Source organism: Python bivittatus, unplaced genomic scaffold (genome assembly GCF_059951505.1).
Source record: "Python bivittatus isolate LINGU-HERP-01145 unplaced genomic scaffold, Pbiv_v1 ctg000980_np1212, whole genome shotgun sequence".
NCBI lineage: Eukaryota > Metazoa > Chordata > Lepidosauria > Squamata > Pythonidae > Python > Python bivittatus.
Window position 1 is genome coordinate 66,573,580 of NW_028277125.1, and position 16,289 is coordinate 66,589,868.

A 16,289-nucleotide genomic window follows, 5' to 3' on the forward strand; every position below is an offset into this window, starting at 1 on the left:
TGGTCTACTCTTCATCTTGTTTAAATACATTGTGCAAACGCAGCCACTGAGCTTCTTTCACTGTGGATTTGACCTCAGTATGTATTAGGAAATGATAGTCAATTAGCTTCCTTGCCAAAAAAAAAAAGTTAAAATATGGTGTGCTTTTAAAATTTTATAATAAAGACAAACAGTGAGATACAATGAGAGGTTTGAAAAGTTATACATGGTATGAATAAAGTAGACAGAGATAACTTGTTTCTCTGGAAGTAGTAGAATGTGGTTTATCCACTGAAATCCATAAGCAATAGAGTCTGGACAGATTTTAAAAGATTATTGTTTCACTTCATGACACAATGGATATTGTTTTGCTAGGATTGTCTATCAGTAACTTACAAGTGCTTCTTTGAGTACTTGTAAGCTCATAGACATGTCATTGGTGATAGTATGTAATCACCTTCTCTTTTGTTGGCCCCTTTTTTCAGTTACGTTTTTTTTTTCCAAGGATCGGGGACTTCTGCGATGACTCTGATCTTTTAATTATGCATCCAGAATATCTTAGCTTTAGGTTCATTATTACTGCTTTGGGTGAACAGTCTGATTTTAATTCACTATGAAAAATGTGTTCTTCTTGTAGTCCAAAGTATTTGCAGTAATTTTCTCCAACCCTAAAATGGGCTGGCATTAATTTTTCTTTGTTCGGCCTTTCTGATGTCCAGCCATATGTTACCATTTATAAAACCATGACCATGTCAATACGTAGCTTTGTGTGATACCACTGCACTTTCATATTTGTATAAAATTTGTCGTAGGCTTCCTCCCAAACCCAGACATAATTTTATTTCTTTGGTGACAATCCTCACTCCTGTGAATTTTTGAGCCTAAGTTTGTTACTGCTTCAGCTTCTCTATTTACATTTGATTGACATTCCCTATTCACATGACTGCAATTTTTTAATATATCAGCACTCTCTACTTTTACCATCAACATGAGATTCCTTAATTCTTCCTTGCTTTTTAAAAGACACTTGTTTATTTTATTCACAGTGTTATAGAATATAATTACATATTTAAAGGAAATATATTTCTGAAGACCAGCTACTGGGTGAAAACCATAGAGGAAAATTATTGCCTTTGCATCTTCCTAGTGGAACAACATTCCATTGTTGGGAATGGATCGTGGATTGGATGGCTCAGTACGTGTAAGATTGGTTCCATGCAATGGAATGAGGATAGAAGGGCCACAAAGAAAATAAAAGGGAAATCTCTCTTCCCCTTTTGTTTGCTCCTTATTTTATATTTGAATGTGTATACATCTGCAATCCTATATTTTGCATATATAGTCAGAAGAGTCTTGTTGTGGTCAATGATGGTTACTCCCATGCATGCAAAGGATTGCACTGTTAATCTATACTCTGGCAGTTGCTGTGCAAGCTTATGCTACAGTTGATATTATTTCCTTATCTTGCATTAAAGATTATAAGGGTTTTTCAGTGAGAAATTTTATTATTTTAGAATAATGTACACACCCACACAGAATCAATATTGGTGTCTGCTTTGAAGGTAAAGTGACAATGTACAATTGATTTGTTTCTTAAAAAGGTTTCACATAGGGTACATATATTATGTTGGATGAAATCTAGTACTAGTGTCATAAAAACCCATTTGTTACACATTTCTAAAGCAGAAATATTTTCTGGGATTTGTTTAGCCTTCATGGAACGATTAATTGTGGTAAATACAGAAAACTTACTTCAGTTGACCTCTACTGAAAGAAGCTTTCACATAAAACAAAAGGCACTGCCACATGGAGACTAATGCCAGCAAGTTCTCCTCTGTGTCTTCCTTCCAGCAGCAATGGTAAATTAATGGAGGCCTAACCAGTACTTACGTTCAGTCAAGTCAAAATAACTTCTTTCCTATTTATCCTATATTTTCTTATTATGTATTTATATATTATATTATATTATATTATATTATATTATATTATATTATATTATATTATATTATATTATATTATATTATATTATATTAATACTGTATATCATTTATATTAAATAAGATATCCTATCTATCTTCAAGATGTTGAAAATGAGACCATCTATTAAAATGGTATATTCTGTGCAAAAGGGCCTTTTTCATTAATTCTCAGAAGCTATTTCATGACACTTGTCATTTGCCTTCCAGTTCCTGTAATGCTTTTTTCTAGGAAAAAATAGAAATCCTTCTTCATCTGTCCTCTCTCTGAGAGAGTGTACCTCAAGTTGTGACCAAAATGTAGAAAACAATAGAGCTCACTTCCTAACTTGCTGACACAAAGAGAGGCCATCTTTATGAAAGGATCCAAGTTCTTATTTTTAGAAAGAAAGAGAATGTCATTGTGGATGTAAGATGTAACCTTCTAAATGTTGCTAAGGTACAACTCTCAGCATCCTTCTGGAAGCTGTAATCCACTAACATCTGAATGGCCACAGATCCCCACTTCTGATTTCATAATTCTCTCTGTGTGCCTTGTTAACCTTGTAAATGGGATTGCTTCATAGCAGCTACAACAGTAGTATCTTTTTCAGTGTTTGGCTTATTTCATCAGCACTGTTTGACTAGAGTATCCTATAGCAAATACTGGGTAAAACTATCTTACCTCAAAGGTAAACTCTCTGAAAAGAGTTCTAAAAGACTATTAGTAATATATCCTGTGCAACAAGGTAGCAGAATCCTCACATTTCCTGAGGATCTTTTCCCCAGACTATCATTAATAAAATATTTTATTTATTTTATATTTTATATTCTATTATTATTATTATTATTATTGCAAGAAACTCCTTCTAGTTGGGTGATTGTATGTAAATATGGGTCTACCAGCCTGTGCTTGGGAAAGTGGAGTGTCATTGTCTAGTATGGGCTTATTAATGTGGTGTTTCAGTGCTTTGAGCTATGAGCTGTATATGACAACTAGTGGTATTCTGTTGTTCTATTTCTGTGGTCTGCCTTTTAATAGGTTCTCCTTGGGAATTGATATGGCTCTATTGATTTGTCTATTGATCTTGTTGGGTGGGTAGTTCAATCTCTTGAATGCCTCACTATCCGCACAATAACCTTTTCTGAAATGGAAGATTGAAGATTGGGTAATAATCCCCTTTAGCTAGGTCATGGTTGGGCTTTTGAAGAGGTGGCATACCAATGGCTTCTTCAAGAATGCCAGCATTTCCCTCTCCCATAGTGAGGAATTCACAATGGCCATGTGAGGCAGGGGTCCATCCTACGGGAATTGGAGGATCAGTTCCAGAACCCTAGACAATGACTAGAAAATCAACAAAAATCACCAGAAATATAAAGAAATGCTGCAGAGTGCTGGCCAGAATTTGCAGATTTGCTGGGAAATTGAGTGGCTGGAAGCTGGTTCAGCACTTCTGCACATGGTTGACTGCTTAGAATATCATACCCAAAATACTACAGATATACAAAACAGTCTACTGTGGATAACAAGTCCAGGCCTATATTTACCAACTGTGTGAAGCCACAGATCCATTTCTAGTGGTACTGACTGCAGTAGATACTTTTCTGAATAATGATTCCAAACATATATTGTCAGTAAAGACTAAGGGTATCAATCCTATTATTTCAGTATGTTTAGTAGCATTTTGTGGTAAAGAAGTTTAAATGGCATGTGAGCTTCCATCATAAGTCTTTTTCAGATTATGCTAAAGGTTTTTCTTCATCCCATGGTGTGAAGTAAACTAACTTTTCAAGATGACCATGTGCCTAATGAACAAATAATAAAGAATTATCAAATTAAGCTTCATACATGTAACCTCTGGTAAGAAGGGTTGTCTTAATGAAGGCAAATGATATCTGTCCATCTGAGACACCTGCTAAATATGCAGCATAAATTACTGTGGTGGATGTTGTGATAAGTTTCATATTATAGCCAAGCTTCTAATCCAGATTGCTTTTCCAGGGGACTATATATTTACTTAATAATGTATTTATTCTAATGATTTATTTTTTGTGGATGGCAAAGTGCTTGCGTGCATGAAGAACAATACAGGAATTGGAAAGCTTTTTAATTATTGATGCCCTACAAGTCTTTACCTGGCTGCTTAAGATCTTTGAACTGCATTGGAAGTGAGATTATATTAATATAATCCTGCCTTTCTTCTTTGTAGATTGTTATTGTTGCCTCCCTCATTATTAAAAATGAGCAGGCCTTTTAGGGAGATAAAGCTGGACTCCAGTACACCGATTACCCATCTCTTCAGCTGTTTTTTTGACACATCCAGTGTTCCACACTGATGCTCTCACACTTCCTGGCAAGATTCAAGGGAGGTTAATTAAATCCATCTTCAAAATAATGACAGGCCAATGAGCCATACCCTCTTTGCAATAGTAAATTAAATGATGCAATTGTTTCTATCATGGAAAGGAGGATGGACCTGGATGCTCTGTTCTTCAGCTAGATGGGCCTGGTAGCATGTGGCTATAAACCTGCTTTTAATTTGTGGCTACAGGAAAAGATGACACATTTCTCAGGAGGCATGTGGGTTTCGCTTGGCATCACTGTGTGAAAGATGACACCATTTAGGAATTAAAAAGGAACACTTTTCCCAGCAGGAAGTAACATGCAGCTCTTCCTGAGCTTCAGATGCAAATGAATACAAACCGTAGATACAGCGCCAAACAGTATCAGATGATACTCTTAATAAGCTCCTGGCATCATTTGTAGCCATAATTAAAAGTGTACACAAATTAAGCACAATTACTGCATGGTTTCTAATAGGGCTGAGCATCATTAAGCTAATTAATAATGCAATCTTATGTGCTGTGTGCTGCTGCAATTGTTCCAAGTGTATGTTTTATGCCTTGTGTGGCAGCAACTGGCAGCTGGGGGACTCAGCTGGCACTGGGTGACAAAGAGTGAAAGCTGTACCAGCAGCGCTTGTCACGGCAGAGTTCGGAGTAGAACTGGCTGGCTGCGCCACACCTGCCATTCATCACCTAGATGGCAGTGAAGCTCTTTCCCCTGGATTGTTTTATGATTAACACTGATTACCATTTACTGTTAAAAATGTAATCCTCTGGAAGAAAATAGAGCTTGCAAAAGTAGATCTTAAAATGGATTTCTGACCTTGTCCAAGAATGGTAGGGAGATTGGACTCATTAAAGCCAAAAACATATTTTCCTCTTTAACAAAATATGTAAATTGCATTCCAAACTCTATCACATTTTAGGATCAAGAACTAAGAATTTCTGTTGTCTGGTCATCACTAGGAATTTATACACCTTGATCTGTAATGCATTTTAAGTCTGATAGTATTTATGATATACAGTGGGGCAAAAAAGTATTTAGTCAGCCATCAATTGTGCAAGTTCTCCCACTTAAAAAGATGAGAGAGGCCTGTAATTTTCATCATAGGTATACCTCAACTATGCAAGACAAAATGGGGGGAAAAATCCAGAAAATCACATTGTCTGATTTTTAAAGAATTTATTTGCAAGTCATGGTGGAAAATAAGTATTTGGTCAATATCAAAAGTTCATCTCAATACTTTGTTATATATCCTTTGTTGGCAATGACAGAGGTCAAACGTTTTCTGTAAGCCTTCACAAGGTTTTCACTGTTGCTGGTATTTTGGCCCATTCCTCCATGCAGATCTCCTCTAGAGCAGTGATGTTTTGGGGCTGTCGCTGGGCAACACGGACTTTCAACTCCCTCCAAAGGTTTTCCATGGGGTTGAGATCTGGAGACTGGCTAGGCCACTCCAGGACCTTGAAATGCTTCTTACGAAGCCACTCCTTCGTTGCCCAGGTGGTGTGTTTGGGATCACGTTTCATCTTCAGTGCCCTTGCTGATGGAAGGAGGTGTTCACTCAAAATCTCACGATACATGGCCCCATTCATTCTTTCCTTTACACAGATCAGCCGTCCTGGTCCCTTTGCAGAAAAACAGCCCCAAAGCATGATGTTTCCACCCCCATGCTTCACAGTAGGTATGGTGTTCTTTGGATGCAACTCAGCATTCTCTCTCCTCCAAACACGACAAGTTGAGTTTAGACCAAAACGTTCTACTTTGGTTTCATCTGACTATATGACATTCTCCCAATCCTCTTCTGGATCATCCAAATGCGCTCTAGCAAACTTCAGACGGGCCCAGACATGTACTGGCTTAAGCAGGGGGGACACGTCTGGCACTGCAGGATTTGAGTCCCTGGTGGCGTAGTGTGTTACTGATGGTAGCCTTTGTTACTTTGGTCCCAGCTCTCTGCAGGTCATTCACTAGGTCCCCCCGTGTGGTTCTGGGATTTTTGCTCACAGTTCTTGTGATCATTTTGACCTCACAGGGTGAGAACTTGCATGGAGCCCCAGATCAAGAGAGATTATCAGTGGTCTTGTATGTCTTCCATTTTCTAATTATTGCTCCCACAGTTGATTTTTTCACACCAAGCTGCTTGCCTATTGCAGATTCAGTCTTCCCAGCCTGGTACAGGTCTACAATTTTGTTTCTGGTGCCTTTGACAGCTCTTTGGTTTTGGCCATAGTGGAGTTTGGAGTGTGACTGTTTGAAGTTGTGGAAAGGTGTCTTTTATACTGATAACAAGGTCAAACAGGTGCCATTACTACAGGTAACGAGTGGAGGACAGAGGAGCCTCTTAAAGAAGTAGTTACAGGTCTGTGAGAGCCAGACATCTTGCTTGTTTGTAGGTGACCAAATACTTATTTTCCACCATGATTTGCAAATAAATTCTTTAAAAATCAGACAATGTGATTTTCTGGATTTTTCCCCCCATTTTGTCTCTCATAGTTGAGGTATACCTATGATGAAAATTACAGGCCTCTCTCATCTTTTTAAGTGGGAGAACTTGCACAATTGGTGGCTAAATACTTTTTTGCCCCACTGTATTCTTGCAAATAAACTGTTTCTGACCAGAATCTTGAAGTGTTTATATCTGACTTATATAAGGTTTATTTATTTTATTTATGTATTTAAACCATTTCTGTGCTGTTCTCACTGTAAAACTATCAGTATTTGTTTTATAGTTTAGCTTTTAACTCCCCAAAAATTACTGAAGGTAGTTAGCAGAGAAAGTATATACATGAAAACAGATTTATTCTTAAGAGCGTAGGTAAAACATAGAAGCATAAAAACTAACATAAATACTCATTCAAAGAAATATTGAGTAGATGTATCTAGATAATCTTTTTAAAATCAGAAAGCAAGGGGACCAGTTTCAACATGAGAAGAATGACCTCCACAGGATAAAAATATTTTTTTCAGAGGCCTTGCCCGTATACAGATAGTCCCCAGGTTAAGAACAACCAGTTTACAGACGATCCATAGTTAAGAACGGAGCCTATTGTAGCAAAATTTGAGTTAAATACACAGTGATTCAAGTTAAATACACAATGGTTCCATTTCATTACACAATACTACTTATACAGTATTATACAATAATACTGTTCCAGCTTACATACAATTTTGTCTTAAGGACAGACCTTGGGAATGGAACTTGTTCTTAAACTGGGGTCTACCAGTATTCTGTATATGGACATCTCCATTACATTGCAATTGTAATGAAGACATCTTCAAAAGATTTATTGAAGCAGCATGTTGCTTTTGTTATGAAATAATTTCTCCATTAAAAAATTGTATGATACTGTTATTTCACTGAATTTATGTCTGACAGAAGGCATCAGGCTTAAACTGTAGAAATTACCCATACATTAACTCCAATATGTGATATGCCAAGTGAGAATATGTTTAAATTTGCAAAGCCAATATCACAAAGAACATTCAGTGTCGTCACCAATTCCCTAGAGTTAGAGTGGTGATAACATCTGAATCTCATAATGAATAAATGGGATGGCTGCACATTATCACTATAGTATCATATTAATCTGAGTCTAATTGTGCTAGTGATAGTATGTAAGGTAGTTATGATATTGAATAAAACCCCTGTGGAACAGAATTGGCTTTTCCTTGGATTCAAGAAAATGTGCATTGAAAAATGACCTGTCTTAAAACTCTTGAAGACTAAATATGTTTACTTAATTTAGAGATAAAAAGTTTTATTTTGGAGTAGATTGTTCAGGCTTGTATTGTTGATGCTCATTAAGATACACTGAAAGTATTTCTAGATTTGAATTTCAGAAATGTTTGGAATTTTTAAACCAGTACAGAAAGTGCAAAATTTCTACTATGCATCATGGTGATTAAATAGCAGAAAGGAACAGTAAATATTTTATATAGTAACAGCTTATATATCATTATCATTCTATTTAAAACATGCCAAAGTTCATACTTGTGTTATTAAAAACTTGAGATGTGTTTATTGTGAAAGTGGTAATCTCACTGTTTTCAAATGTACATAAATATTTAAGATTGTTACAATGCCTCCCAGATCAATCTTAGCTGATTCTTGCTTGATTCTATCTTCTGTTGTTCCACATCTGCTATAAATGTTACATAACTCCCTTTTCTAAAATTACATATTTCCACTATTCAGTAAGTTATCAAATGGTCTTTTCCCATTAAGAAAAATTATGGATTTTTATCTGCCTTCATCGGCAGAATACCTTTTGGGAAGAAAATGTAGAGACAAAAGATCATGCTGTTACTTATCATCATAATTCAAGACTTCAGATAAAATTATTTTTCAGCCTTAGCCTTTTAATGATGTGAGATTTAAAAAAGAAAACATTTCAAGTTCACTTGGTGTGTTCTGTAGTCAGCTGTGTAATGAGGATTCTCAGTTAACACATCTTGTTACAAAGTAGCTGTTCCTCCCTAGCCCAAGATTTGGAAAGTAAAACTTTACAGAATTCAACACAGTTATATTGAGATTTGTTTTCCTGTCCGTTGAAAAAGGTGAACTGGATAAAATACAAGCAATAAATGGATAGGCCAAGATGAGCCATTTGTGTTTTTATCAGTGTTTAGCAAGAACTAATACACTGGAAGAATAAGTGAATGAAGAATAATATTGGGGCTTATTAAGTCATTCAGTGAAAAAATAAAGAGCATTGACTCTTTTGAAGTTCATAGTGTTAGTTATCTACTGAAGCTCAGAGTAAAGGACATAAACAGGGTGAACTGAACTTTGTATTTCAGGAAGACGAATGTGATTTAATAGATATAAGAGAGGCCTACTGTTGTTGTTGTTGTTTTTTATCAGTTCAGTTGTGCCAATTCTAGGAGACTGCCTGGACAAGTCCCTGCAGTTTTTTGGCAAGGTTTTTCAGAAGTGGTTTGTCATTGCCTCCTTCCTAGGGCTGAGAGAAAGTGACTGGCCGAAGGTCACCTAGCTGGCTTTGTGCCTAGGCAGGACTAGAACCCATGGTCTCCCAGTTTCTAGCCTGATGCCTTAACCACTACATCAAATTGCCTCTCACTGTTATGATACCTTCTCATAACTGGAATATAGCAACTGAAGAGTAGAACTTATTCAGAAGATACAGAAGCAAAAAGAGTCGTTCAGTTGTATGATAAAAATACATTGGCACAGAAACCCAAGGGGATGAACTTTGATGAATAGGTTTTAAGAAAACCTGAATTAAAATAAGTGAAACAAGGAAGAAAAACAGGACTGACATTGGTGCCCTGACATTGGTGCCCATTATTCAACCAAGGAGACATGGATGATGCTTTCCAAACAAAATTGTAGATATTTTAGAGGCATGATGTTGTAATTGAGAACTTTACCCGACACATATGCAAGACAAACTCTGCCAAGCTGATCTTGCTGTTTTGCTGACAACTTTTTCCTGCAGAAGGTAGATGTGTGGGAGATACTTAAAGGAGTTATTAAAAACAATCTCGACACTGAGGGGAGCAGAGGGACAATGGAAGAAGCCAATGTGGCTGTAGAAGCTTACTAATACCATGAAGAGAAATAGGCTCTTCCTTCAAAACTAAAATGAAAGAAAAACAGTATACCAAGTTCTGAATGACGATGGCAAAAGGATAACGTTTAATAAACAAAAGATAGAACTAGTGGTGGTTGAACTTTTTTTCTCTCTTTCTTCAATTCTCCAAATAATGCAATATGTATGGCAATTTTCACCATCCTTATACCTCCCAGATGGGTTGGAAAGATAGCTCTGAGGATTCATAGCCAACCTGATAACTCTAAAAGTATTCTGCACCCATACAACCTATAAAGCCATCATTAGTGTGTGAAAGGGGCAATAACATGGCACATTTCTGTTAGACAACATTATGACTTAGTGTGTAATGTGAATGAGCAAGTACAAGTCACCAGATTGGTAAAGATTACATCTATTTTGCTTGTTGTGATACCTTCTTTCCCCAAGTAGCTTATGAAGCAGACCTCAAATTGGTTGACATGGTTAATGGCTAAAATTAGTGCCCTGAAGGAAGACTATAGGTAGTCCTTGCTTAACTACCATTTGTTTAGTGACCGTTCAAAGTTACAACAATGCTAAAAAAGTGACTTATGACCGATGCCCGAAGTTACAACCATCACAGCACCCCTGCAGTCACTTGATCGCGATCCGGGTGCTTGGCAACCAGCTCGCACTTACGATTGCAGCATTCCAGGGTCACGTGATTGCCATTTATGACCTTTCCAGCCAGCTTCTGGCAAGCAAAATCAATGGGGAACCGCATGATTCACTTAACAACCATGGTGATTTGCTTAATAACCGCTGCAAAAAAGGTGGTAAAATTGGGTCCAGTCATGTGATGATTCTCTTAATGACCACATCGCTTAGCAACCTAAATTCCGGTCCCAATTGTGGTTGTTAAGCGAGGACTTCCTGTACATTTATATTTGTTCAGTGCAAATGTAGTTCTCTTGATCTGGAACCCTGCGTTTGGAGTTCTAGACCGTTTGGAGAAAAATATTTATATGGAAGCCAATGCCATTAACACTACTATTTCAGACCATTAGCCAAACACATGGAGATAAAAGAGAACAGGAGCAGATCTTCATGTGCACCCCATTCTTTACATGTTTAGCTAAATACCTGAACAGAACTTTTGGGTAGTCTGCTATTTAAGTTGGATTCCATTCTTTATTAGGTAGCTCTGAAAGCAAGGGTTACACACTTCTAAATGGGTTAAATTAGCCTTCCCTAAATAGATGTTTTCTAGATGCACTGGGATTGCAGCTCCAAAGTTCTCAGCCAGCATCTTTTCAAACCACCACTTGGGAATCCTGAAAGATGCAGTTCCAGTGCATCTGGAGAAATCTGATTAGCGAAGGCTGGACTAAATGTTTATCAAGATGCATGTAAAGTAGTAACAAAAATGCGAGAGAGAGAAAGGGAAAGAGAGTTGTTGCCAGGCCTGATAGAAAACAGAAATATGCACTTTGTCATGGTTTAAGGGGAAATTGAGATGGTATGTAGATACTTAGGTTTAAAGGCTGGTAAAAAAGAGGTTTTGTGTTCATTTTCTTATTCTAATTTTTGTAATTCTAATTCTAATTTTAAAAATTAACAACAGTAGGAAATTACCTTTATTAGATATTGTTAAAGTAAAGTTGACCTTACTCTTAGACAGAACAAATGAGCTCCTTAGATGGCAGATCAGAACAGGTGTCAAACTGGGGCCTAGCAGCCATTGTCAGTTTTTCTGATCCTCCTCCTTGAGCTACTTGTTCATTGCACTTATGGCAGATTGCTTTCCCCAACAGCTTTCTGCCCTATCTGCATCATTATAAGAGGATTATCAAGGCAATGCATGGTGAGCTGGTTATTGCATCTTCCTAACCAGGCCATGTGAAGCTCTGAGAAATGCATGCCTGTGTAGGAAATGTGTAGGAAAATGCAGTAGCCACCTTACCATGAATTGTTTTGATATTCGTGTATCTATGGGGCAGTCAGTTAGTTGGCCAACTGAAAGGTAAGTGGTAATGCTATTGCTGCCAGAGAAAGAGTGTGCAGGAAAGTGTAGTGGAAAGAGTAGCATGTCCTCCTCCCAGCTCCATTTGCAGCTCCTCCCACCCCAGGTACATTTCTCAGAGAGAAAATATCAGCCTTCCAAATTCTTCAAATTATTATGTGAAGGTAGTGTATTGAACAAGACAGGGTAAGAGAAGCAAGATTTTGCTAAACCTGAGGCCTGATTGTTTGCTTTTAAAATATGCAGGTTTTGAGCAACTGGAAAGGTCAGTCATACCAAAGTCATGTTTCAACCTAAACATGTGTTCCTCGTGGTGCCCTTCAGATATGTTGAACATCAGTCCCCAGAATTCACAGTCAACAAGTTCATTAACTTCTGCAATAGTTACTTGGTTTAAAAAACTACTTTTGAAAAAGGCAAAAGAGAAAACTTTCATAGAATTATAATTTTAGCTATTTTTCCCTTCTTTATTGTTATGAGTTCCAGGCTTTCTCTCTTTGTAGATTTTTGTATTGTAGTGGTGTGTAATTGTTGGTTATAGTACTTACATTCTTACTTTACTACTTTTCTGTATAAAGGTGGTGGTATTTGATCCTTTTTGATTTGATACTTAATTTGTCTCTGTTAGATGTTTAGATGACTTAAAATGTGTAAATCATAATTTTCCATAAGGTTACAGTGTTAAATTGGTTTTTTTTAATTTATTTGGGAAACTGATCTAGATATATTAGGGATAAGTATGTCAATTTCTTCTGTGTATTCCTCTAACTTATTTCTATTTTATACTTTCCAGAAATAAACTGCAGGAATAGAATAAGAATATTACAAGTAAGCAATACGTTTGGGGGAAGAAGACTAGTAGTCCTAACAACTAAGTGAAATTGCTTTTAGAAATATACTAGGAAGGAATTAGCACAATAAACTGAAGCTGTTAGTTAAAGAGTGGATCCTATGAGCCGAGATTATAGGATTTTTATCACATGTTGTTTATCAGAGCAACACTTACCATTTAGGACAATACTATTCCAGGAAAAAGGAGATTTGTTTCAGATACTGACATAAACATCTCCTCATAATAGTGGCTTTTCATTTACTGCATTGCAATGTAACATAAGCTGTAAAGCACAACAGATTCTTTGTGTGTCTCAATACTGCTTGTACAAAGTGATGTCAGTCAATTTTTGACCTATAAAGTCTGGTGTTATTCTTAATTAGTAATAGATGTTGGGTGTGTGCTCTTGCAACAGTCCAGGGAGTACATCAAAACAGTTCTTGAAAATTAGCATTTTCTTTTATGATCTCTTCTTTTAGGGTAGCCTTCTCCAACTTGGCACTCACAAAGATTTGTTGTACTACAACATCATCTACTGTAGACCTTATTTTGAGGAGTGGGGGTGGGATTTATGCCAACACCTCTGGAGGATGCCAGAAGGCTGTACAAAAGTCCCAAACTTCATAGAAATCCTAATGGAATCTCTAAACTCTCTCTTTGTCACTCATTGTTTGTCTTGTGCTGGTCCTTATTCACTTCCATTGGCCTCCTTTGGCAAATGAGTCTGTAGCTTGACAAAAATAGTACCACAGGAGATTTAGTCTTCCCTTTTTCTCTAAACTGATTGCATTCAGATCATGGAGCTGTTTTCTAGTTCATGCTAGCATATTGACTCTGCAGAAAAGAGCCTTGGGTTCTTCTTTTGTACTCCTTTGCCACATGTAGTATGTTACAAATTAATGGCCTACATGCATCCATGCTTATTGTCCATCTGTCCCTATTTATAGTGGATGGATTGCCCAAAATACAGCATACACATTTATGCATGTGGACACCAGTACATAGTATACACTGTATATAATATATACTGTCATCCTTTCCCGTACTTTGACCATCCTAATTGTTGATCTCTTCTTCTTGAATGGTTTATCCCTGTCCAAGATTAAAACATTCATTAGAATATTCATGGAACTTCAGTAGGATCACAGCAGATCCTTTCTTAGTTATATTCTTTCTTTAAAAAACACAGATTTAACTTTTCTGAGTATAATCTCTTACCAGGGGTTCTACTGCTTCTTCTGTGTTTGAAAGCGGTCTCGCTATCCAGCTCTCAGCTTCTACCCTCTATGTCAGGCAACTGGATCAGTGGTGGCCCTGGACTTTGGCTGTTGCTTTTGAATGCTAAGTCTGTATGCAACAAGGCTGCCCTCATCCATGATCTTATCTTAGAGGAGGGTATGGACCTGGCGTGTCTTACCGAGACCAGGTTGGGCCCAGGGGTTTCCCCTCTTGGAAATGTGCCCACCCAGGTTTTGGGTTTTGCACCAGCCGAGAGCCCAGGGGAGGGGGGAGGGATAGCTGTTGTCCTCCAGGAGTCATTACAGGCTTTCAGGGGCCCTGCTCCACAGATAACTGGATGTGAAGTGCTCTGGCTGAAGTTGGGCTCAAAGGAACAGTTGGGATTGCTGGTGGTGTACCACCCTTCCTACTGCCCAGCGGCATCCCTACCTGAGCTGTTGGATTCCACTGCTGGATTGGCAGTAGAGTCCCCAAGGCTGCTGGTTCTTGGGGATTTCAATTTGCCACCTAGTGATATTGGGCCTGGGGCAGCTCAGGAGTTTGTGGCCTCCTTGGCAACCATGGACCTGTCCCAAGTCATTGATGGCCTGATGCATACCAGAGGTTGCACGTTAGATCTGGTTTTTGTCTCAGGACAGTTGAGACATGATCTCAGTGGAGAACATTAATATTAGTCCGTTGCCGTGGACAGATCACTCCCTGGTTGCCTTTTGGCTCACTGGTGTCACCCCTCCCTGCAGAGAGACAGGGACCATTCGATCAGCTTGCCCTGGGTGATTGATGGACCCAGTGGAGTTCCAGAGAGAGCTTGGGGTTTTCCCTGAGGATCTTCTGGGTAGTTCAGCTGAGGCCCTAGTCACAGTCTGGAATCAGTGGGTGGCTGGGGCCTTAAACTGTATCCTATGCGGCCTCTCCCTGTGTGCCAATCCTGGGGTGCACCTTGGTTTACTGAACAGCTCTGGGAGACGAAGCACCAGAAGAGACACCTGGAGTGCTGTTGAAGGAAGACTTGAAGTGATTCTGACTGGACATGAGCAAGAGCCCATATTAGTGATGGCAATAAGGGCGGCAAAACATCAATATTTCTCCACCCTTATTGCGTCTGCTGATAGCCATCCAGCAGCCCTGTTTAGGGTGAACTGTTCCCTATTGGGTATGGAGAGCCCCCCGGAGCATTTGCTAGGCTGTTGTGAAGATTATTCAGGCTATCTGGTGGGTAAAGTCACTCAGATTCACTCTGTCTTGGACTCTGAGCAGAGCAGGCTGAGGTGCCTGGGGTAAGGTCTGGTGGTGTGATCTGGGATGAGTTTGAGCCAGTGACTCCTGAGGAAGTGGACAGGACTTTCTCTGCTGTCAGCTCGGCCACCTGTTTACTGGACCCAGATCACTCCTGGGTTGTGAAAGTGGCCAGGGAGGTGACCCACAGTTGGGTCCATGCAGTAGTGTCAGCCTCTTTGACGGAGGAGGTGGTGCCCCCAGCCTTGAAAGAAATGGTGTTACATCCCCACCTCAAGAGGCCGTCCTTGGACTCAACAATTTTTGATAACTATCAACCAGTCTCCAACCTTCTCTTCTTGGGGAAGGTTGTTGAGAAGGTGGTCAGTCTGCAGCTGAGGAGAACCCTGGAGGAAACGGATTATGTAGACCCATTTCAGGCTGGGATTTTGTACTGAGACAGCTTTGGTTGCGCTTGTTGATGACCTGTGGCAGAGCAGGGATGGTGGCGGTGCACCCATCCTTGTGCACCTTGATCTCTCAGCAGCTTTCGATACTGTCAAGCACAGTATACTTCTGAGCCAGCTTCTTTGGTTGGGGATTGGGGGCACCAATTTACGGTGATTCTCTTCCTTTCTTTGGGGCCAGTTCAGTCAGCATTGGTTGGTGGGGAGAGATTGTCCCCAGGCCCCTCACTTGTGGGATGCCACAGAGTTCTATTCTCTCTCGCCTCCTTTTCAATATCTACATGAAACTGCTGGGTGAGGTCATTTGCCTGTTAGAGGTTTAATATTATCAGTCCATTGATGATACCCAATTATATCTTTCGGCTCTGGCCCAGCCAAGTGAAGCTGTCAAGGTTCTGTCCCAGCGTCTTCAGTCTATGTGGGTTTGGATGAGGAGGAACTATCTCCAACTCATTCCTATCAAGACTGAGTGCTGTGGATGTTTGGACCACCCAGATCTGTGGATACTCCAACTTTGACCTTGGGTAGGGTTGCACTTCCCCACTCAAGGATGGTATGCAATTTGGGGGTCTTCCTGGACTCACACCTCCTGCACATTGAGCAGTTGGCAGCTGTGGCCAGGAAGGCTTTTACACAGCTTTATCTGGTGCACCAGTTGTGCCCTTTCCTAGATCAGGGAGCCCTTCAGACAATCA

The 16,289-nt window shown here is 39.1% G+C and overlaps 2 protein-coding genes across 3 annotated transcripts in view; both read left to right on the forward strand.

Annotated features, from left to right (window-relative positions):
• Window positions 1–16,289, forward strand: part of INPP5A (inositol polyphosphate-5-phosphatase A) — a 323,622-nt gene that overhangs the window by 222,322 nt on the left and 85,011 nt on the right. The window lies entirely within an intron of this gene.
• Window positions 11,783–14,580, forward strand: LOC148213609 (uncharacterized). The gene is made up of 2 exons (XM_088132195.1): window positions 11,783–11,841; window positions 13,863–14,580. Exons 1-2 carry the CDS (start codon window positions 11,783–11,785, stop codon window positions 14,578–14,580), a joined length of 777 nt encoding a protein of 258 aa, XP_087988321.1.

Coding starts and splice junctions, on each gene's coding strand:
- LOC148213609 (XM_088132195.1), top strand. CDS start 11,783: ATGAATTGTTTTGATATTCGTGTATCTATGGGGCAGTCAGTTAGTTGG. Junction 11,842..13,862: donor GTTAGTTGGCCAACTGAAAG/GTAAGTGGTAAT, acceptor TAAAAAACACAG/ATTTAACTTTTCTGAGTATA.